The sequence below is a fragment of the Mauremys mutica genome, chromosome 12, assembly GCF_020497125.1.
Source record: "Mauremys mutica isolate MM-2020 ecotype Southern chromosome 12, ASM2049712v1, whole genome shotgun sequence".
NCBI classification, from domain to species: Eukaryota; Metazoa; Chordata; order Testudines; family Geoemydidae; genus Mauremys; species Mauremys mutica.
The window spans coordinates 9,474,962-9,497,425 of NC_059083.1; the positions used below are offsets into that span (position 1 = coordinate 9,474,962).

Genomic DNA, 22,464 nt, shown 5'->3' on the forward strand with positions numbered 1-22,464 from the left:
ATTTCCAGTTGCTATTGCAAGCTTCAAGGAGCAAAGTTAAGGTTGAATTACAGGGGTAGCCTGTCATACCTTAACATTTCATTTCCTGGTTTCCAGAGGTTTCTCTTTGGCCACTCTCCACATCATGAGTTTTGGCAGTTAATACCCAGAGTACATCTGCATGTATGATAAGCACCATCAGGACTTGAACCAGGCACCTTTAGAGCCTCTACAGTTTAACAAAAGTATCAGGCTCTGTAACTGGGGCTGTAACAAACTCACATCCTCTACAGATCAGACACAGCTGGAGATAACACACACACTGTGATGGGATCCCTGATGTGCAGCCTGGGACCATGGAACCGCTCTTCCCCCTTAACTCTCTCTAGCATGGGCTGTCACAATGCCTTGCTAGTGACCCGCAGCAAACCCCTCCAGGTGCTGTTATCACTCAGCACAACCATATGTGGACCCCACACCCAGCTAGCTTGCATGAATGCTTCCAGAGCCACTCATGAATCGCACAGAGAAATCCCCTCAGCGCCCAGCACAGTACCTCAGGAATATACCATCTTGCACTGCATCAATGGAAAGCAGATATACACCAGCCTTTGCAAACCTGAGCAGATTACCAAACACTTCAGGCAAACTCCCTGGTAAAGATAAACAGTTAAACAAATGTACTGACTACAAAAGATAGATTTTAAGTGATAGGCACCTTCTGAATGATCTGCCATACTCAGGTTACATTTCCCAAAAGAACAAAACCCCATTGACACAGAGGCAGATTTTAGCAACATGGCTACAGACATTTTTCAGATTTCTGCCCTGGGTCTAATTCAACCTGACACCGGCTGGGTGTTGGTCACATTCACTGATGACTGCAGAACCCCTTGAGCCAAGCAGCTGCAGTGAGAGCTGGTAGGTTAGAACAGGGTCTCCTGTGGGTCGGGACCCAAAACTGGGTCTCCAGAATGTTTCAAAGGGTCACGGGGCAGCTCCTGTGGCTCCTGTCCCATGGGGCTGGCTGGGTTTGCCTCCCTGCTCCAGGCACTGTAACCTCTGGGGTCCCAGCACCACTCAGGTTTGGCCCAGCCATCATGGTGATGGGAGTCCTGGTAGGCTGGATTTGAGTGAGTGGCACTGCAACCCCACAAACCAGGTCACAACTGCACTCAGGCAAATTTGGTCCAGACTGGGGGCCAGGGCCAAACCTGAGTGACACTGCAAACCTGGAAGTTGTAAGGCCTGGAACAGAGAGCCAAGCCCAGCCAGCCCCACAGCACAGGAGCTGCAGGAGCCGCCACTGTGGGCAGAGCTGGGGCAGAGCTCCGGGGGCCAGGATCTGACCGAAACCACCCCAGGGCCTCCACCCCCAGGCTATTTACTGAGTCGTAACAGACCATTAACATTTACAAATGGGTCCTGAGCCGAAAAAGGTTGAGCACCGGTGGGCTGGAAACCCTCTCACCTACTCTGTCCCACGTGGGCAGTGTATCTGCTCAGTGCAGGAGCATAGGCATGTAGCTAATATAGAGCTGGCAGAGTCTAGTGTGGGGGAAGGTGGAGGAGTTGGGTGTTACTTGTGTGCAGAGCCTGAACTTCCTGTGGTTTCTCATGAGGAGGGTCAGTGCTGCTGCTGGAGAGCCTGAGGGTCAGTTAGTAGCTGGCTCTTTTCCCTCCTCTGAGTATCTGCTGAAAAGAATTAAACGCGGGACAAGCCTGGCCAATGGAGGATGAAGAGGGTTACACGGTATTGAACCTTCATCCGAAGATGACATCATCAGACCGGCCATGTCAACCTGGGACCCAAGGTAAGTGACTTAGTGTCTCCCTGTGGTGTCCATTACTGATGGTGCCTTTACATGTCACCTGGCAGGGAGCGGACAAGGGAAAACATCTTGTGCGTATGGAAATTCTGGATGCACAATCGTGATACTCTGGTGATGGCGCAGATAACTGCAGAGGGCGGTGGATAGAGATGACATAGTGAGCGTGGGGGTATGCAGGGGAAGAGAGAGAGAGAGAGAGAGCGCGCTTGTACAGAAAAGGTGGGCTCTGCCTTAACTAGAGCAGGACCGGACTCTTGGAACATGCAATAAATAGGATTTGGGGTGATTATTTAAGGTAGGAACTGGGGAAAGCTAACGGGTGCTGAGAAGTCTTTTAAGCTCAGACATCCATCCACAGAAGAAAGCTAGTCATTGCTGAAGAACCTTCTAACATCAGACATCCATCCAGAATGTTGTTAATATCAAAGTACAGGTTCCAGAAAAGGACAGGACACACATTACAGCTGATCAGGAGAATGGGGAGGGTAAGATCACAAAAATAAATTCTGCAAAGCGCATCAAAGGAGTTAAATAAAAATAGGCAGATGATCAAAAATAAAATCTCTATGTATGTTTTTACAAATGTGAGAAGTGTGAAAGCAACAAGCAGGTGAATTGGAACTGATGCTGATAGAAGACCTGATATAATAGGTGGTAGAATTCCCCAAATCAATGGGTTACTGTAGCCCCTGACTGTGAACTGCACAGGAAGGTCAGATTAGATTGGGGAGTCGCATTGTGCCTGTATAATCTGCCTGGCTACAAATCCCAAGTGCTAAGATTACAGATACACTAATATGTACACCGCTGTCCCAGCCTCCTGGCTTTCAAAGAGCTTTTGACATGCTTGTGAATAATAGCCTGGACAATTCATGGTCACCACGACAGAAAAGATTTTGCATGAACAATGTAATGTTAGAGTTTGAGACATGAGCCCCAGGTGATCCAGCTCTCACAACTTCACTGTTCGGTATATGGGGAAAACTCTGTAGCATGACAAAATAGTAACATGAAGGAAGTGAGTCTGGCAGAGCTGAACTTTGTCTGTGGGGGGACAGACTGGCGGTTGGGTGTCCCAGTGGCTGGGGTCAGGGCCGGATTAACTTTTTGTGGGCCCAGCCCCAAACATATTTGGGGGGCCCCTGGGGAATGAGGGGGCCAGGGGCAAGATCACAGCAGGCAGGGTGGATTCTATTTAAATCATGATTTAAATCATGAATCAAAAAGACTCAATTGAATCATGGTTTTCTACATAGAAGTGCAGTCTTGTTGGTTGTTCTAACCAGGGGCGGCTCTAGGCATTTCACCACCCCAAGCACGGCAGGCAGGCTGCGTTCGGCCGCTTGCCTGCGGGAGGTCCGCTGGTCCCGCGGCTTCTGGACCTGCCGCAGGCACGGCTGCAGGAGGTCCACCGAAGCCGCGGGACCAGCGGATCTCCCGCAGGCAAGCCGTCGAAGGCACCCTGACCCCCGCGGCGCCCGCAGAGCGCCCCCCGCGGCTTGCCACCCCAACCACGCGCTTGACGTGCTGGGGCCTGCAGCTGCCCAGGGCCGCCCAGAGGGGCAATTGCCCCAGGCCCCGGGCCCCGCAGGGGCCCCCATGAGAGTTTTTCAGGGCCCCTGGAGCGGGGTCCCTCACTCGCTCTGGGGGGCCCAGAAAACTCTTGCGGGGCCGGGCGCAGGAGCTTCTTCGCTCCTGGTCCTTGCCTGCGGGGGGGGGTCCTTCCGCTCCGGGGCAGAAGGACCCCCCGCCGCCTCCGAATTACCGCCAAAGCGGGACCCGCTGCCGAAGTTCAGCTCGGTCTTCAGCGGTAATTCGGCAGCGGGAGGCCCTTCTGTTCCAGGACCCGCCGCCGAAGTGCCCGAAGACCCGCAGCGGGCCCCCCTCTGCCGAATTACTGCCGAAGACTGGGCTGCACTTCGGCGGCAGGTCCTGCTTCGGCGGTAATTCGGCAGTGGGGGGGGCCCCGCCGCGGGTCTTCGGGGCACTTCGGCGGCAGGTCCCGGAACGGGCCCCCCGCTGCCGAAGACCCCAGGCCCCCGGAATTCTCTGGGCGGCCCTGCTGCTGCCCCGGTTCTAACCTCAATAGACATTCTTCACAACTCGGAAATAGATGCAGGTTTCATTTTTAGAAGGTACACACTATACATTTTTAAACAGTGATTTATTTTGATAACTCTTCAGATTAGTTTTACAGCTATATCAGAAAATGAATGTTTGGTTATTTCATTTACCAAAGGTAATTGAAGCAGATATTTGTGAAGTTATTGGGAGGTGAACTATCTCCAGTTCAATGGGTTAATCATTAGCATTTGGAGGATTTTCTTGCCAGGCTGTATTAGGAGGAGATCACCACCAGAGACACATTTAATTTGCGTTATTTAAATGAAACAACATTAAGTATTGTTGATTTTTTTCTTCAACAGCAAACATAATATTTTAACAAAACAAGCATATGTCCCTTGCTTCTCACATTTATCTCCAGACGTCTTCTCCTTGTCCAGATCTATTCCGCCCCCAACAATCTTCTATTCATTGAACTTTTTGAAGCTTTTCACATTTAAGGAGAGGTAAGGGATTGACTCTGTACACAAATTTGCAGAGGGACAATAGGGTGGAGGTCTGTTATTTCTCACCTCTGTATATTTATTTATAAATATTTTTGCTGTTAACAAGCATGTTACCGCTGGAGGCACAAATCCAGTTTGAGAACTGCAAAACTAAGCATCTCCGATGGTATCTTCTAGCCTGAGCACTGAGTACCAATGGGTAGATAGAAAGATTAATCTAAATAATCTCTACAGAAGCCCCTGGAACCCCATAAAATTAGGTCCCTAATCCATGAACTACTGGAACTCATTTACAAAACTTTTCTTAAACATGACACAAATATATTGTCTCATACTATAGAATTATTAATCCCTAGTCCATGATGAGATACAATGTATCTTAATTAAAACTATTTTTAGATTGGATTTTTTTTTCAATTTAAAAAAAAAAGTCATTGATTTTTATCCACCCTGACAGCAGGGCATGAAGGGGAGGGAGGGCTGGTCCCCCACGGGAGGGAGGCAGGGGCAGAAGCCCAGTGGGGTGGGAGGTTGGGTTGGTCCCTGGAGCAAGGGAGGGGCTGGGGGTAAACTGCAAGTGCAGCAGGGCTGGGTAAACAGGATCCCCACCCAGCCTCATAGAGCAGGTGCCTCCCTCCTCCCTGGTTCTAGCCCAATCTCTTCATCTCTCTCTGCACTAAGCTGAGGGTGGGGGTGCACTGGGCACAGGGCTGGGGGTGCAGGGTCTGGGAGGGAGTTAGGGTGCAGGAGCAGGCTGGGGGTGGGGTTGCAGGGCCTGGCCAGGAGCTAGGATGAGGGAGGGGGCTCAGGGTTGGGGCAGGAGGTTGAGGTGTGGAGCGCTTACCTGGGGCGGCTCCTGTTTGGTGTGAGGGGTTGTGACAGTGTGAGACTCACCCCTGCAGCTGGTCATCTCGGGGAATTAACTCTTTTAGCCTCCAGAGCACCCTCTGCAGGCCAGTGTCCTGCTTGTTGCTGGCCCAGTGTCCCTCCTGGCCCCCAGTGCCCCTTTATCTGGGGTGCTGCCCCTGGCCATACACCCCTCAGTCTCAGGGTTTCCCCTCCCCAGGGAACCCCCACCTCCTATCCCCACCTTGCCTCAGTCGTAGGCTACAGCCAGTCACTAACTCACCCCCACACCCTGGGGCAGACTGCAGGATCAGCCACTCATCATAGGCAGGGTTGGGTCTGGACCTGCTGCCTCTTCACAACCCAGTGCCTCTATGGGGCCTTGGACAAGGCCCTGCAGCCTGGTCCTCTATGGGGCCCTTGGACAAGGCCCTCCTCAGCCCTTCTAGCCTTTCCCCAGCCCTGCCTCACTGTAGGTACCCTGAGCTTCCCAGAAGGAAGAGAGAGACTTGGGGCGTCTGGCTTGCAGCCTCTTATAGGGACCAGCTGGGCCTGATTGAGGTGTGGCCACAGCTGAGGCTGTTTCCCCAATCAGCCCAGCTTCCCTGACACAGCCCTCTCCCAGGGCTGTTTTAAGCCCTTCTGGGCAGGAGTGGGGTAACTACCCCACTACAGGGGTGCAAGGGCCGTGAGCACGGGCGTGTACTTGGCACGGTTTACCCCTGTCCCAGACACCTGCCCCTTCTGCGGCGTGAGGGAGACCCTGGCGCATGTTTACTTAGCGTGTGCCCGGTTGCAGCCCCTATACCGGCTCCTCACCAATATCCTGTTGTGTTTCTGGCTGCACTTTTCCCCCCACCTCCTTCTCCATGCACTCCCTATCCGTGGTCCCACGAAGTCGCGGGACCTCCTGGTCAACCTCCTCCTCGCCCTGGCCAAACTGGCCATCTACGCGACCAGGGAGAGGCGGTTGGCCAATGGAGACTCCTGTGACTGTGGGGCTTGTTTCCGGTCCTTAGTCCGTTCACGTCTCCGGGCGGAGTTCCTCTGGGCGGCGTCTGCTGGCTCCCTTGACGCCTTCGAGGAGCAGTGGGCGCTGTCCGGGGTTCTCTGCTCGGTGTCCCCGTCAGGCTCCCTTCTTATGACCCTTTGACCGCACTCCTGTCCCTGTTCTTTTATTAGTTTTCCCCTGAAATTAGTGGGTTTCTGAGGCCCTGTGGAACCTCCCCTTAGGCTGGGGGGTGAATCCTTTAGCAGTGGGTACAGGGGTGCAAGCGCCTGGAACCCAATAGGTACAGGGATGCAAGTGGGAAGGGGGGGTGCAGGAGCTCCTGTTTGGTGCTTAGGGTGGGGATGTGCAGGAGTCAGGGTGTGTGGGGGGTTCAGGAGTCAGGACGGGTCTGGTGTGTGTGAGGGGGGTGCAGGAGTCAGGGCAGAGGGCTGAGGGTATGGACTGGGGTCATAAGGGTGTTCCCAGTCCTCTGCCCTGAGCGGCTCATAGCAGGGGGCTGGAGGGGATATGCCCTGATTCCACCCCCTACCTCTTCTCTGACTCCTCCCCGAGCGGTGAGCACCCTGTGGCTCCCTCGCGCTGGCAAACAGCTTTTCAGCGGCAGGGGAAGCACTGGGAGGGGCAGGACCACGGCACACTCAGGGGAAGAGGTGGGCAGGGGGAGTGTGCAGGACCAAGCTTCTGCCTGCTGCCCCTGCAGGAAATAGTGGTGGGTGGGGGGCAGAGAAGAGCAGGCTGGGTGCCAGTGGTGCCATGGTAAATCTGGTATTGGCTGGGGTGAAGGAAGCTGCTGGCAGAGCCAGTTTCTGTGGGGTAAGGGCTGGGCGAGACAGACGCAGTCAGTGAGAGATGTGAAGGGGGAAGGTGGTGGCAGAACCGGGGTCTGTTATTGGGGACAGGCATGTTCTCAGCAGGGACGCGCTGGGGGATGTGTGGAAGGTTTTGGCAACACGGGGTCAGTTAGCGATGGGGGAACAGACTCTCAGCCAAAGGGAGACACAAAATGGGTCATGGCGGAAGGTTCTGGCCGAGCAGAGTCTAGCAGGTGGGGAATGGCAGTGACTAGAGGTGGAAGGTTCTGGAAGCCCCAGGGTTTCTCTGAGGGTTAGGGGGCCGACTGGCAGTTATATAAGGATGTAAAGGGGGGCGGCTGGGGCAGGTAGTTTTAGGGCCCAACAGATGTCCCAGGGACATGGGGGAAGGCTGTGGAGAGCCAGGGTCTGTCAGTGAGGGGTGGGCATGTTTTCAGAAGGGATGAGTTGGGGTTTGGGAGGAAGGTTTGTTCAGACAGAGCCTGGCACAGCAGGGTCCTGGTCCCTGCCTGGGGCTCCTAGGTGCTGCAGTGACACAAATAATTACTAACGTTAGTACTAGGTCAGCTAGTGGTGTGGGGACCAGCCTGCCTGCCAGAGAGACCTGGGGCTGGTTATTGTGGAGATTTGGGTAGACCTGGGGGGTCTGTGTGAGGGAGGACAGAGGCAGGGCAGTTACTCAGGATATGGAGGTGGGTGGGGGATGAAGCTCTGGAAGAACCAGGGCAATTACTGTATGTGGAGGTGAGGGGAAGTCTCAGTAGTGACATTGCAGGGGTATGTTCTGGAAAAGCCAAAGCCAGATAGTGAATGTGAAAGAATATTTGGGGTGGGTGGGTGGAGGATTAGGGGTGGCAGGTTCAGAGCTGGGACAGCCAGTAAGTAGCAAGGGCAGGCAGGGCAGCAGAGGATCAGTTATCACATGGGGAGCTCTAGCAATTCACATGCTCAGGGTTTAGCTGATTGCCCTATATGGGATCAGGAAGGAATTTCCCCCCAGGCCAGACTGGGAGGGACCTTGCAGAGGTGGGGGATGTCATTGCCTTAGAACATAAGAACGGCCGTACCGGGTCAGACCAAAGGTCCATCTAGCCCAGTATCTGTCTACCGACAGTGGCCAATGCCAGGTGCCCCAGAGAGAGTGAACCTAACAGGCAATGATCCAGTGATCTCTCTCCTGCCATCCATCTCCATCCTCTGACAAACAGAGGCTAGGGACACCATTCCTTACCCATCCTGGCTAATAGCCATTGATGGACTTAACCCCCATGAATTTATCCAGTTCTCTTTTAAACCCTGTTATAGTCCTAGCCTTCACAACTTCCTCAGGTAAGGAGTTCCACAAGTTGACTGTGCGCTGCGTGAAGAAGAACTTCCTTTTATTTGTTTTAAACCTGCTGCCTATTAATTGATGAAGAACACACGTTCCCGGGAGCTCATGACAGACAACCAGGGCCAGCTTTAGGCCTATTCCACCAATTCCCTCAAATCGGGCCCTGCACATAAGAGGTCCCTGTGCCCAGTGAGGATCCCTTCCCTGGCTAGAGGTGCCTTTTTAATTTTTACTCACCCGGCAGTGCTCCGAGTCTTCGGCAGCACTTCAGCGGCAGGTCCTTCAGTGCCACTGAAGACCTGGAGTGAGTGAAGGACCTGCTGCCGAAGTGCCACCAAAGACTCGGAGCACTGCCCGGTGAGTACAAGCCCCACGTGTTTTTTGTACATGTGGGGCTTTTGTTTTGTTTTTTTAAGTCATCCCTGCCGGGGCCCCGTCGAAACTGTTCGAATTGGGCCCCACACTTCTTAAAGCCGGCCCTGCAGACAACATGGAGAAATTCGCTATCGAGAGAGTAGAGTTGCAGTGGAAGAGGTGGCTGACGTTGGATGCCACGAGAATAGATATTTAGGACCTGCGAGGTGGATTCATGAGAGCAGGAGAGCAGAGTTGCAGTGGAAGTGGTCATTCAATTATGATGGTTTGCAGCTCTACTGCACCATCTGCTGAAAGCAGTATGGCATCTGCATGGAAAAAAGGTGCAAAACGATTGTCTGCCGTTGCTTTCACGGAGGGAGGGGCAACTGATGACATGTACCCAAAACCACCTGTGACAACGTTTTTGCCCCATCAGGCATTGGGAGCTCAACCCAGAATTCCAATGGGCAGTGCAGACTGCGGGAACTGTGGGATAGCTACCCACAGTGCAACACTCCGAAAGTCAATGCTAGCCACGGTACTGTGGATGCACTCTGCGAACGTAATGTGCTTAGTGGGGACACACGCAATCGACTGTATAAAATCGATTCCTAAAAATAAACTTCTATAAATTCGACCTAATTTCATAGTGTAGACATACCCTTATTCTCTGCTGGACACGTCTGTCCTTTGTTCTCCAGGCAGAGCCATGCTGAGTTCACAACTCGCCTTTGCTGGAGCCTTCCACTGTTGAGTGTCAATTCATGAGACACTGGAATTTGCATTGTCTCTCTGGGCCCCTTGTTGATCTGGGTCAGTTTCAGCTGGTTCCTTGAGGACTTTATTCATTCCACCCAGCCAGGGAGGTGACACATACATACACCTATGTCTCTTAGGCTGCACTGAGAGAAAACATAATCCTCCTCTCCTCCCAGGTAACAATGCAAAGTATAGGAGGTAACTGGACATTCCATCTATACTGAGCATGCTGCAGCCCCTCAGAGCCCCTATGCGCTGACCAGACTGAATGTGCACAGTGCTCGAATTATAGGGGGGAAAGTAGGGGGACCCTTAATGAAAGGAAACTCCCCACCTGTTAACTCCCAACTGCTGGCCCTGCCTCCTCCCCTACCCATAACTGTCCCCACTTGCCTCCACTATTTAATGCTCCACCTTCTTCCCCTGCCTCCACTATCCATTACCCCCACCTCTGTCCCTGTCTCCTCCACCACTCATAATTCCCCCTTCTTCACCAGTCACTGCGCCCCTTCTACCCAGCACTACCCCTTTCATTCCTGGTCTACTCCTGCCTCCCCCTGCATCTAACACCCCCTCTGCCTCCTTTAGCCCTGCCCACATCTCTGTCCCCCCTTCCCCTCTGACTCTCCCCCAACATGGCAGATCCCTCTCCCCAGTGTGGAGCTCCTAAAATGGGTAGGGGGCTGGGAATTTGCCCCCCTTATCTGCTGGATCCCCTGTGTCGAGTGGTCCCATTTTCTGCCCTCTTTCCCTTGGTAGGTCTCCCGGTCCTTGACCCTCACAGTTTGCCCCGTCTCTGCAGGGCCGGTCCACAACATTCTGACACCTGAGGCGGGGAGCTCAAATGACGCCCCCATTCCCCTCGCTTGGGCCAAAATTTTGAAAGGTCTCAATTCTGCCTTCTTCCTGTTCTACTCCTCTCATGGTGCTGCTCTGGTACCTACCCCAATAAAGGAGAACTAACAACTTAAAATGCCTTGTTCAAAAATTTTAAGTAACCCTGAACTTTCAAACACCTGAACAGCAAACGTAGCTTCTCTTGTCTGCATAGCAAACACTGGCATTTTAATCTGTTTGAATAATCAAAGTGGTGCTTTCCATGCCTTCTTAGTTACAAAGATTTGAACTGCTTTCTGCTGAAAGTCCACAGTCTGTGCCAGCTCATGCTCTATTGAGATGGTTGCAAAGCTGACCAGCCTCCCCTGTGTCATTGTGGAGTGTAGATGTGTTTTTATTAACTTCAGCTTGGAGAAGCTGTGTTCTCCACCGGCAGCTGTTACAGGAGGCGTTAGAAGTATGTGCAGAGCAACAAGAGCATTTGGAAAGAGGGTGGTCATCTTATGTGTGCACATCTATTCCAGAACAGCCTTTGGAGTTGATCCTGCTGAAATGTATCTTGAAAGGGCTTTCAGTTCATCACCTAAATCACTTGCATCAATATTGTGCATGTCATCATGTGTGAACACGTTCTCTAGTGCCCTGCATTGCTGGTGTAGGTCTTCTTCAGGTATAGTGAGGAGTTTTGGAATATCATACAACATCCCAAATATACTGCTGTGTTCCTTGAGCTGCATGAAACATTCTTCAATTGACTCTATTGCACAATCTAGCGCCTGGTTAAAGAATTCAACTTTGAATTGTCGTTTGGGGTCTCTTATGGGACTATTCTGTGCCTTGTAATCAAAATGTTGTCTTCTTCAGTGACTCTTGTGTTACGGGTTAGATCACAGAATCCCCCTTGGGAGCTGCCACCTGATGTGCCAAGACTACTTCTATCCCTGCCAGCTTGGGGCTCCAGCACCCTGTCTTGCTGAGCCAGACACTCCCGTCTGCTCCAACACAGACCCAGGGTCTGAATTACTTGCCCCAAAGCTGCAGGTTTGCCTGAAAGCAGCTCACAGAAGTAGTCTTGTCTTTAGCACCCAGATGTCCAACTCCCAATGGGGTCTAAACCCAAATAAATCTATTTTACTCTGTATAAAGCTTATGCAGGGTAAACTCATAAATTGTTCGCCATCTATAATACTGATAGAGAGAGATGCACGGCTGTTTGCTCCCCCAGGTATTAATACACACTCTGGGTCAATTAATAAGTAAAAAGTGATTTTATTAAATACAGAAAGTAGGATTTAAGTGGTTCCAAGTAGTGACAGACAGAACAAAGTAAGTCACCAAGCAAAATAAAACACACGAATCTATGTCTAATCAAACTGAATACAGCTAATCTCACCCTCAGAGATGCTTCAGTACGTTTTTTGCTCAGACTGGACCCCTTCCAGGCTTGGCACAATTCTTTCCCCTGGTACAGCTCTTGTTCCAGCTCAGGTGGTAGCTGGGGGACTCCTCATGATGCCTCCTCCTGCTTTGTTCTGTTACACACATTTATATAATCTTTTGCATAAGGCGGGAATCCTTTGTCCCTCTCTGGGTTTCCACACCCTCCTTCTCAATGGAAAGAAACCAGGTTAAAGATGGATTCCAGTTTAGATGACATGATCACATGTCACTGCAAGACTTCATTTCCCACTTGCAAGCACACACATACAGGAAGACTTACAGGTAAAACAGAACCATCAATTATCCTGGTTAATGGGAGCCATCAAGATTCCAAACCACCATTAATGGCCCACATTTTGCATAATTACAATAGGCCCTCAGAGTTATAGTTCATATTTCTAGTTTCAGATACAAGCGTGGTACATTTATACAAATAGGATGATCACACTTAGTAGATTATAAGCTTTGTAATGATACCTTACAAGAGACCTTTTGCAAGAAGCATATTCCAGTTACATTATATTCACTCATTAGCATATTTTTATAAAATCATATAGACTGCAATGTCACATCTTGTATGCTTGAATGGGTGGGAAAATAGCTTCAGCGTGAAGTTCCTCTGCTAACTTCTGTGCACTCTTCAGAACCTTTTGAAATCCATCATCTGACCGATAAGACTGTAGGTCTGACTTTCCTTTGTCCAGTTGTTCCATTGCTCCAGATATATCAAGGTCAACACCTTGGAGTCTCTTGCTTACAACATTTATTTCAAACAGTATCTCATGCCACAACACTAAGCCACACAGAAATTTGAAGTTATGTATATTCCTGGTGATTCCATTTCCCTCTGCCACTGTTCTCCCACGAACAGTTCCTGTCATAGCATTATCCTCCATAATGGCAACTATGGCATCATCTGTCTTCCCAATTTGGTGTTTGATAGGCTTTATCGCTTCCACTCGACTTTCCCATCGTGTGGCACTCAGTGGTTCCAGTGTCAGAGAGGATGTTCCCAGATGTTACTTCAAAATTTGCCATCGATGAGTTGATGCAGAGAAAAATACATAGATGCTTTGAATTACATTAAAAAATTCAGCAGCCTCACTAGAAGCTGATGCTGCATCACTGAGCACTAACTTCAATGAATGAGAACTGCATGGGACAAAAAAAGCTTGAGGGTTTAACTCTCGGATCCGTGTCTGCACCCCTCTGTTCTTTCCTCTCATGTTGACACAACTATCGTAGCCCTGACCTCTCATGTCAAGCACATTTGTCATACCAGCTCCTGTAGTATCATCAATGTCAATACATTCTAGAAAATGCTCTGACAGTCACCAGACGTTTTCACTAGGTTCTGTTGTTACAAAACACAGGGCCGTCCTTACCCATACGCAAAGTATGCAGCTGCGCAGGGCACCAGGAAAGCTGCTCCAGCCCCTGCTCCGACTCTCCCCACCCTGCCCCTTCCCTGCCTCTTCCCGCCCCTGCTCTGCCCCCACCCCCACCCCCACTCCCCTGAGCAGTGCAGCAGGGCCGGGGCTGCACTCACTGGCGGCGGGAAGTGCAGCGACCTGACCACAGCTGCACTGCCGGTGAGTGCTGGTGGGTGGTTCCCCCCTGCCCCCCAAGCCAGCGCCCCCGACCCCCTGCAGAGGCCTGCCCCACACACACAGTGGGCTGCATAGGGCCCCAGAATTGCTAGGGACGGCCCTGACAAAATGCACCATTAAAGTCATTTGTTCCGTATGGCTGATGTCAGGTGTGCAGTCCAGAAGGACAGAGTAATATCTTGCTGACTTCAGATCTGCCACAATCTTCTGTTTGACTTTTGTTGCCAGTAACTGTATGATCTCATTTTGAATTGTTTTTCCACGGTAGTGGTGTGTGTACATTTCTTGGGTGGTGACTCATCTTAGATGCTCCTGGAGCACAGCATCAAACTCAGCCATCAGCTTCACAATTTTAAGGAAGTTTCCATTGTTTGGCACATACAGCTGACCTGAAGTGCCATGCAGTGGTAGGTTTTGGGTAGCAAGCATTCTCACAATGGCAATGAGCCTTTTCAGAACATTTTGCCAGTAAAGAGACTCTGATGCAATCTTCTTTTGATGCTGATCATCTGTGGTGGCCTTTAACCTTAGTCTCATCTGAAGCTCTTTCCACCGATGCAATGCTCTCTGGTGATTTGCTGCCTTCTCATGGCATGCCAGATTTCTAGCCAGATTTTTCCAGTCCTTTGTTCCTGTAGAACCCAATGTGGTTGGAACATTAGACTGGAAGAGTTTGCAACAAAAACAGTGTGCAGCATTCTGGGTTTTTGAGTACCTAAGCCATGGTCTCTCCACTTTGTCACCATTGGGGATTTCATGCCAGTAATGTGTTGGATGGAAACTTCTATTTTCATTGTCTTTGAGGAACATGAAGTTTTTCACTTGCTGTGGCCCAGGCAGTACAAGGAAGTCCCACAGGCTACTGCTCAAGTGGGTCTAGGGTGACCAGATCACAGGGATGAAATATCAGGACGCGGGGGGAGCAAAAAAAAAAAAAAAGCAGTTTCACAGGGTCCGTGCCATGGGATCGCACACAGCACCCTGGCTGCGCGCGCTGCCCTCCCCGCGGAGCCTCCCGCCCCCTGGCCCGCCCCGGGCACATGTGGTGCTGGGGTAAGCCGCTGGAGCGCAGCCGAGCGGGAGAGGCGCGGGGCTCCCTGGCAGCAACGGGGAAGTTTATCGGTTTGGGGGACCCTGACCGGCTTCTCGCCCCTATCTGCCGGTCGCCCTGCCCGGGAAAAGTCTCGCCCCGCAACCCCTCTCCGCCGCGTGTCTCTGGCGGGTGGCCTACGCTCCCGGGCTGCGCCACCCTGACCGAACATCGCTCGGGACGCAGGACAAACAAGCAAATATCGGGACAGTCCTGATAAAATCGAGACGTCTGGTCACCCTAAGTGGGTCCACAGTCCTGGATCATCTAGACTTAAAGAACTAAACTCAGCAACAGCTGTTTCTTTCCCCTCCACCACACTCTTCTTTGATCTACGCTTTTCTTCAGGAATGTGCATGGTTACATCCATTTGAGCTGGAGATATGGATGCTGCAGTAGCTGCCAGGTCACCCGCACTCTGACTAACTGGAAGATCAGGCATCTCCTCACCACTCGCATTCTCACTGGGGCCGGAAGGCTCAGCCTGAACATTTGTGTCTATGTATTTCAGGACAGCTCCTTCCTGCTTAGATAGAAACGCTTCCTTTGCTTGCTTGCTTTTTCTGAATGCTGCCCCAGAGGGACATTTTCTTTTTTCACTCATGACTGCTGTTCTGTGCCAGCTATAGAGATTCTCAACACTCAACTGAAGGGGACAAATAATTAAGCAGGCTGGTAGCAGGACCTGAGTGAGGGAAGATATCAGTGTCTTAAGGGCCTAACTGGCTCCTACTACTTCAGCTGACTGCCTGTTCGCCTCAAGTGGGTTCAGGGAAGCAGCAGGAACCCGGAAGCTCCCTGAGAAGCTGGTGTGAATCAGTCCAGGCTCCTGGGGGTGCTAGAGAAGTACATAAGAAGCTCCTCCTGCTCTCTCTCCCTGCAGCTCCTGCTGCTTTCTGTTATTCCCTCTCACCTTTTCTCCTGCCTGCCTGGTATGTCTCTTATGCCCTCCTTCCTCCAGCACAGCACTCCACCAGCTCTGTGCATCTAGAGCAGAGAGAAAACAGATGCACCAGCAGCAGACACAATGTTCTACACTCTGGGTCCTAGTGGCGCCCCCTCTCTCCCACAGTCTGGCACTTGAGGCGGCCGCCTCAGTTCACGTCATGGTAAGATCAGCCCTGGAGAAGTGCCCTCAGAGTAACGTGGCCCTTAACTGACAGGTTTAAAGCTATTCCTGGTATTATGTGAGGAGGAACACAAATGCCCATTGGAGGGTGCTGCACAAGCTCCACAGGCCATTATTATTTCTTGCACTAACGTGCAGAGGATATTTCACTAAACCCAGACTCTTCCAGATCACACTCAGTGTCCCCGCTGGCATCGACTCACTGCAGGGCTTGGAGCAGCTGGGATCCTCATTCTGCTGGGAGCTGTGATAGCCATGGGCGTTTGGGGTAAGCAGTTCAAAATTAATTTGTACAAAATGCAGCACCCTGAAATTTCCTCTCCTCCCCATACTTCTGAGTCCAACGTTCTTGTGAATAATATCCTGGACACTTTATCATCACCACAAAGGGAACAATATCACATGAACAAGGTTGAGTCCCCTGTGATCCAGCTCTCACAACTTCACTGTTCAGTGTGCAGAGAAAAGTGGAAAACACCTTACAATTGTAATAAATGTAATTTTCCCTTTCTCTGTCATGTTCTCTCTCTCTGGCCCAGTTCTGAATTTGATAGCGACAGTAGGTAATGATTTGTTGTTGCACACACCCTCATTCTCAGTTTGCTGAGCCCTATGTAGTAGTCACCACTCATGCTTATGCTGTTCTGAAGTTTCTCAGCTCAAAGGATCTCTGAATTCACTGGAGAACAAGGGTACCAGGGAGACACTCATCCATCAATCCAACTGCTGCACTGGCCTAAAAGATTTCCATTTCCACTTGAAACAATTTGTGTGTGAATCATCTCACAACAACTCAACAGGTAACCTCAGCTCCTTCTCAGCTTCCTGTATTGCAGTGACATCTAGTGGTCAGTTAGGGTAACTCTAAGTGGAGGGGACAAACCACTTCAATAAGTGCAATAAATATCCTATTGCTTTACAAACTACATATAGGGAAGCTGCTATCTGGTAGTGACTCCTGTTTACTTTCCCCAATGCTTCTGTTGTAAAAAGGTCTTGTGTTATCTTTGGAGACGCTCTCACACTTCCATTGTTTGCAACATGCCTTTGAACTATGGGGTGAGGGGAGCCCTCAGGCTGGAGAAACGTGTTTTCTTTGGCCCATGAAATTTCTTCCAGGTTTTGCTGAGATGTGAACTTTGGAAGAGTCGCCATTTCCCACCTTGCTTGTGATGCTCAGGAAAACTGACAAATAACAGCATGAAAAGTCAGAAGTGCTGAGCTCACCCTGCCACAGCAGCACACCCGGCACTGGGAGCTACCACAGCAGATGGAGATGGATGTGAGGAGAGGGTAAGAGCTGGGCCAGGCTCCCCCTCCTCATCCAGCACATGGGCCCAGGAACTTCCATAAGAGAGGCCGTACCGGGTCAGACCAAAGGTCCATCTAGCCCAGTATCTGTCTACCGACAGTGGCCAATGCCAGGTACCCCAGAGGGAGTGAACCTAACAGGCAATGATCAAGTGATCTCTCTCCTGCCATCCATCTCCATCCTCTGACGAACAGAGGCTAGGGACACCATTCCTTACCCATCCTGGCTAATAGTCATTTATGGACTTAGCCACCATGAATTTATCCAGTCCCCTTTTAAACATTGTTATAGTCCTAGCCTTCACAACCTCATCAGGTAAGGAGTTCCACAAGTTGACTGTGCGCTGTGTGAAGAAGAACTTCCTTTTATTTGTTTTAAACCTGCTGCCTATTAATTTCATTTGGTGACCCCTAGTTCTTGTATTATGGGAATAAGTAAATAACTTTTCCTTATCCACTTTCTCAACATCACTCATGATTTTATAGACCTCTATCATGTCCCCACTTAGTCTTCTCTTTTCCAAGCAGACAAGTCCTAGCCTCTTTAATCTTTCCTCGTATGGGACCCTCTCTAAACCCCTATCATTTTAGTTGCCCTTTTCTGAACCTTTTCTAGTGCTAGAATATCTTTTTTGAGGTGAGGAGACCACATCTGTACACAGTATTCAAGATGTGGGTGTACCATGGATTTATATAAGGGCAATAATATATTCTCAGTCCATCCATAGAAACACCACATGGGGCAGAAGCTCCGCCTGGGGAGTGGGAGGGAGCTGGCTCTGCTCCTATTGGCCGCCCAGGCCCATTCCCTGCCTCCTCCCCTGAGGGTAACAGACTTTCCCTGTTACCAGCTAGCACTGAGCAGTAGCAGTGTGGTGTGAAGATCCAGGGGGCAAGCCCTGCTGCTGATTCAGGATGGGGCAGTTGTTCCAGTTGCATGTAATAGAATTGTTGAATATGGTTTTAAAAAACTAGGACACTAAACACAATTCTGCATTAAGAGAACAGGACGGTTACAAAGCCAAGCTCCCAAAAGTTAGGAAATGCCAGATTTACAATTATTTGTACAACCTTAATTCAGCCCCCATTTGTGTGTGCCTGATGATACGCTCTTTATTGCAGGACTACCAACTATTTTTTCCTCACGGCTGCTGCCTCATTCAGTGCACAGCCCTATTTGGTTCCCATGTACATTATGGCTCCCCAAGCATCCAGTGCACAGGATGAACCCACGGTCAGGCTGAATTACAGCTGCATGGGCAACCATGAATGTGGCATTTCCAACTCTGATTTTGCAACCTAAATAAAGTTCTTTTAACTCTTGTATATGTAGTATTATCTACCCCAACTGCATGCAGCCATCTCTAAGGGGAAACGTAATGGCTGTTAACCAGTGCACAGGAACACTACAGTAGTCCTCAAACAGAACCAAGACAATAGCTCTACTGGAAATGTCGAGCCTGAAGGCCTGTGCATGAGTGTGATGCAGTTCAGAACCTTCAGCTCCATTAAACGTTTCCATTTTCCCCTCCAGAGGGATCAGGGTGCAAGCTCTGCCCCCCAAACTGGCTGCTGCACAGGGACAAGTGCTACTGGGTGTCTAAAGATAAAAATCCCTGGGACAAGAGCCGCGATGACTGTTCAAGGAGGAGCTCTCGGCTGCTGGTGATCCGGGACCAGGATGAGATGGTAAATAAAACTTGTCCTGGGGATATGAGCATCACTAGTAACAATTAATACACAAAACCCCTGTGATGTGGGTCTGTCAGGTTTGCTCTATATCAGGGGTGGCCAAACTCACTGACCCTCTGAGCCGCACACAACAATCTTCGGAAGTTCTAGAGCCAGGTGCTCCTGCAGGGACTCAGGCTTCAGCCCTGCAGGGGGCACAGGCCCCCCCTAGATTTTTCCCAGGGTTTGCTGGTGCCGCTTGGTCACATGGTGCCACCGGGCCCTTTCCCGGTACTGGGAGCTGCGGCTGTGGGCAGAGGCAGCGGCAAACAGCTGGGAGCTGCCTCTCCCCATAGAGCTAAAGCAGGGGCTCCTCACTGCAGCTCCCAGCAGTTTGGTGTTGCCCCTCCCCATGGAGCTAACACCTGGGAGCTGCAGGGTGGGGGCGCTGAGGTGCCTGCGGGGGTTTGACTCAAGCTGTTGGGAGAGGGAACCTTTCAATTGTGCCCCCCCCACTCTCAGCAGGCACCAATCACCTGTAGCAGAAGCCCCTAGATCCACCACCCTGCTGCAGGGCAGAAGCCCTGAGCTCCCCCCCAGTCTGGTAGGCAGAGAATGGGCGGTACCTGGGGGGCGCCGCAAGCCGCACTGTCACTGTAACGAGATGCCTGTGGCTCACAAGCCACGGTTTGGCCACCCCTGCTCTACACAGACCCACACGCTAAAAAGGAAGGAAATGAAAAGTTCAGGCCAGCAACAGCACATAACCTGTGCCCAGCCCCCCAGCGGTGACACCTCACCGACAGCATGACCCCGCCCCACACCACACAGACTGTACCAAGGCCTTAATTCTGCCCCAGTCAGGACAGAAACTAGACAACTGGCCCACGGTCACAGAGGGTGTCTGGGGAATTGAACCCAGTTCCCAGAGTCTCTAGCTAGCACCTTAACCCCTTTAACCCTCCTTCCCCATCACTTCATTCTTCCATGTCATTTACAGACTTTCATTCAAAATGCTACCAAAGGCACAAACCAGCTCTGGCTTGGACTCTCTGTTACATCCCCCGCAAGGAAATGGACTTGGGTGGACGGCTCCCTGTTCAATCCAACACTGTGAGTGTTTTTATCCTCCGAGTCCATGTACGATGTGCAGCAGGGGGCACAGGGCTGCTGCTTTCCAGCACTGGTGAGAGCAGAGGCTACCTGTGGGCGCAAGGGATGTTAAGTGCTAGGCAGAGTCCTCTGCACAGGGAGAGGAATCCTGAGCCTCATTCAATGGCTTCCACAGCAGTTGGGCTAATCCTGAGGGTTGGGTTTTTTGTAATATGGACAAGTGTCTTCAGAAATAGACCAAGGCCAATCAACTGCTACTACAGGATCATGGGCTAGGGAGTGTTTTATCAACTCGGGCTCTATAGGAACAATTCAGTGGTTAAGGAAGAAATTCAAGGTGTCGTTTTTAGCTGCTTTGCCTCATTCTCTTGTTCAAAAATTCCAAAGTGATTATTTATTTATTTTGTTTTCCAGGTTCAATGTACAGGATCCTGCTGAAGGGAACAGCTGTGGGATGATAAAACCAGCTGAAATTTATTTTGAAACCTGCACTATTGTATCTAAATGGATTTGTGAAAAAGACGCTCTCCTGATATAGACAATGACATTAATTATCTGTATTTTCTCTGTGTGAACGAGAAATCGTCTTTAGTTTCAATCTGTCCCATGAATGATGAATATTGAAGGGGAGCTTCAAAGGGAAACAGTGGGCTTGTGCCCGTGCCCCTCCCCCCTGCTTTTATAACGTGGATAAAGACGGCACAAAAGGCTTTTCTTGCATTTGAAATTCAGGCTCTGTCTGGGCTGGAAGATTATGGTGAAGGGAGAACTAGTGAAATGACATCACACGTAGAGCTGGGGGAAATTTTCCACTGAATAGTTTATTTGTCAAAAAATGCAGTTTTGGGTCAAACAAGACTATTCACAAACTGGTGTTGAATTCACTCAATAGATTCAGGCACAATAAAATAATTTAAAAAATCCAGGCTAGGGTCACAAGAGGACTGGAGGAGGAGACAGCAGCTAACCCCATACAATAGCCAAGGGTTTAGTGCCCCAGATTTGAATCCCTTCTCTGGAACACTGCTAATAGATTAGCCCTATATAGCCTCAAGATATCTTGAGCAATTTAGTATTATCATTGTCCCTAGCCTCTGTTTGTCAGAGGCTGGTGATGGAGGGCAGGAGAAATGATCACTTGATCATTACCTGTTAGGTTCACTCATAGACTTTAAGGTCAGACGGGACCATTATGATCATCTAGTCTGATCTCCTGCACAACGCAGGCCACAGAATCTCATCCACCCATTTCTATAACAAACCCCTAACCTATGTCTGAGTTATTGAAGTCCTCAAATCATAGTTTAAAGACCTCAAGGTGCACAGAATCCTCCAGCAAGTGACCCGTGCCCCGTGCTGCAGTGGAAGGCGAAAAACCTCCAGGGCCTCTGCCAATCTGCCCTGGAGGAAAATTCCTTCCTGACCCCAAATATGGTGATCAGTTAAACCCTGAGCATGTGGGCAAGACTCACCAGCCAGCACCCAGGAAAGAATTCTCTGTAGTAACTCAGATCCCAACCCATCTAACATCCCATCACAGACCACTGGGCATACTTACCTGCTGATAATCAAAGATCAATAGCCAAATTAATTGCCAGAATTAGGCTATCCCATCATACCATCCCCTCCATAAACTTATCAAGCTTAGTCTTCAAGCCAGATATGTCTTTTGCCCCCACTTCTCCCCTTGGAAGGCTGTTCCAGAACTTCACCCCTCTGATGGTTAGAAACCTTCGTCTAATTTTAAGTCTAAACTTCCTAGTGTCCAGTTTATATCCATTTATTCTTGTGTCCACATTGGTACTGAGCTTAAATAATTCCTCTCCCTCCCTAATATTTATCCCTCTGATATATTTATAAAGAGCAATCATATCCCCCCTCAGCCTTCTTTTGGTTAGGCTAAACAAGCCAAGCTCTTTGAGACTCCTGTCATAAGACAGGTTTTCCATTCCTCGGATCATCCTAGTAGCCTGTCTCTGTACCTGTTCCAGTTTGAATTCATCCTTCTTAAACATGGGAGACAAGAACTGCACACAGTATTCCAGATGAGGTCTCACCAGTGCTTTGTATAACGGTACTAACACCTCCTTATCTTTGCTGGAAATACCTCACCTGATGCATCTTAAAACCGCATTAGCTTTTTTCATGGCCATATCACATTGGCAGCTCACAGTCATCCTGTGATCAACCAGAACTCCAAGGTCCTTCTCCTCCTCTGTTACTTCCAACTGATGCGTCCCCAATTTATAACTAAAATTCTTGTTATTAATCCCTAAATGCATGACCTTGCACTTTTCACTATTAAATTTCATCCTAAGCTTATGTCCCACCTCGTTTCACTTGGCACCAAATTGTGGCGCCATCAGCCATTTTGAAAAAATGTGTGTGTGTATGTGTTTGACTAGCAGAAGTGTTTGTGCAAGTGTATATTTGTGCTTGGGTACATGGAGAGAAAAAGGTTGAAAGAAGAGAGTGAGAGAGTTTAAAGACGAAAAAGAAATTTTGAGTGAGATTTAGAGAAAAAAGGAAAGAAATGTTATTGGATGTGATTGAATAAGGAGAGAGGCTGGTGAAGGCAGGTTATTCAAGAATAGAAAGAACTTAAAGAAAAAAGGAAATATTTGTTTTTAAAGGGTTAGTATAAGAAAAAAAGAGTTAAATAATATTGAAAACTAGGTTTAAAAAGGGAAAGGCAAAACCTGATTGGTAAACACATGGTAAAAAAAGTGAATAAAAAAGCATTTAAAAACATTAAAAACTAGG

General features: G+C 49.8%; 1 protein-coding gene across 1 annotated transcript; it reads left to right on the forward strand.

Annotated features, from left to right (window-relative positions):
* Positions 1-1,708: 1,708 nt before the first annotated feature.
* LOC123345872 (killer cell lectin-like receptor subfamily F member 1) lies at positions 1,709-20,239 on the forward strand. Its single transcript, XM_044982930.1, has 6 exons — positions 1,709-1,793; positions 15,776-15,874; positions 16,257-16,406; positions 18,452-18,606; positions 19,589-19,701; positions 20,116-20,239. The coding sequence occupies exons 1-6, from the start codon at positions 1,709-1,711 to the stop codon at positions 20,237-20,239; spliced, it is 726 nt and encodes a 241-aa protein (XP_044838865.1).
* The last annotated feature ends 2,225 nt before the right edge of the window (positions 20,240-22,464 follow it).

What these genes read in the sequence shown, in the direction of transcription:
- LOC123345872 (XM_044982930.1), top strand. Translation starts at nt 1,709, where the DNA reads ATGGAGGATGAAGAGGGTTACACGGTATTGAACCTTCATCCGAAGATG. An exon ending in GATAGCCATGGGCGTTTGGG is followed by an intron (nt 15,875 to 16,256) that starts GTAAGCAGTTCA and finishes GCTGTTCTGAAG; the next exon opens with TTTCTCAGCTCAAAGGATCT. An exon ending in TCCGGGACCAGGATGAGATG is followed by an intron (nt 18,607 to 19,588) that starts GTAAATAAAACT and finishes TGTCATTTACAG; the next exon opens with ACTTTCATTCAAAATGCTAC.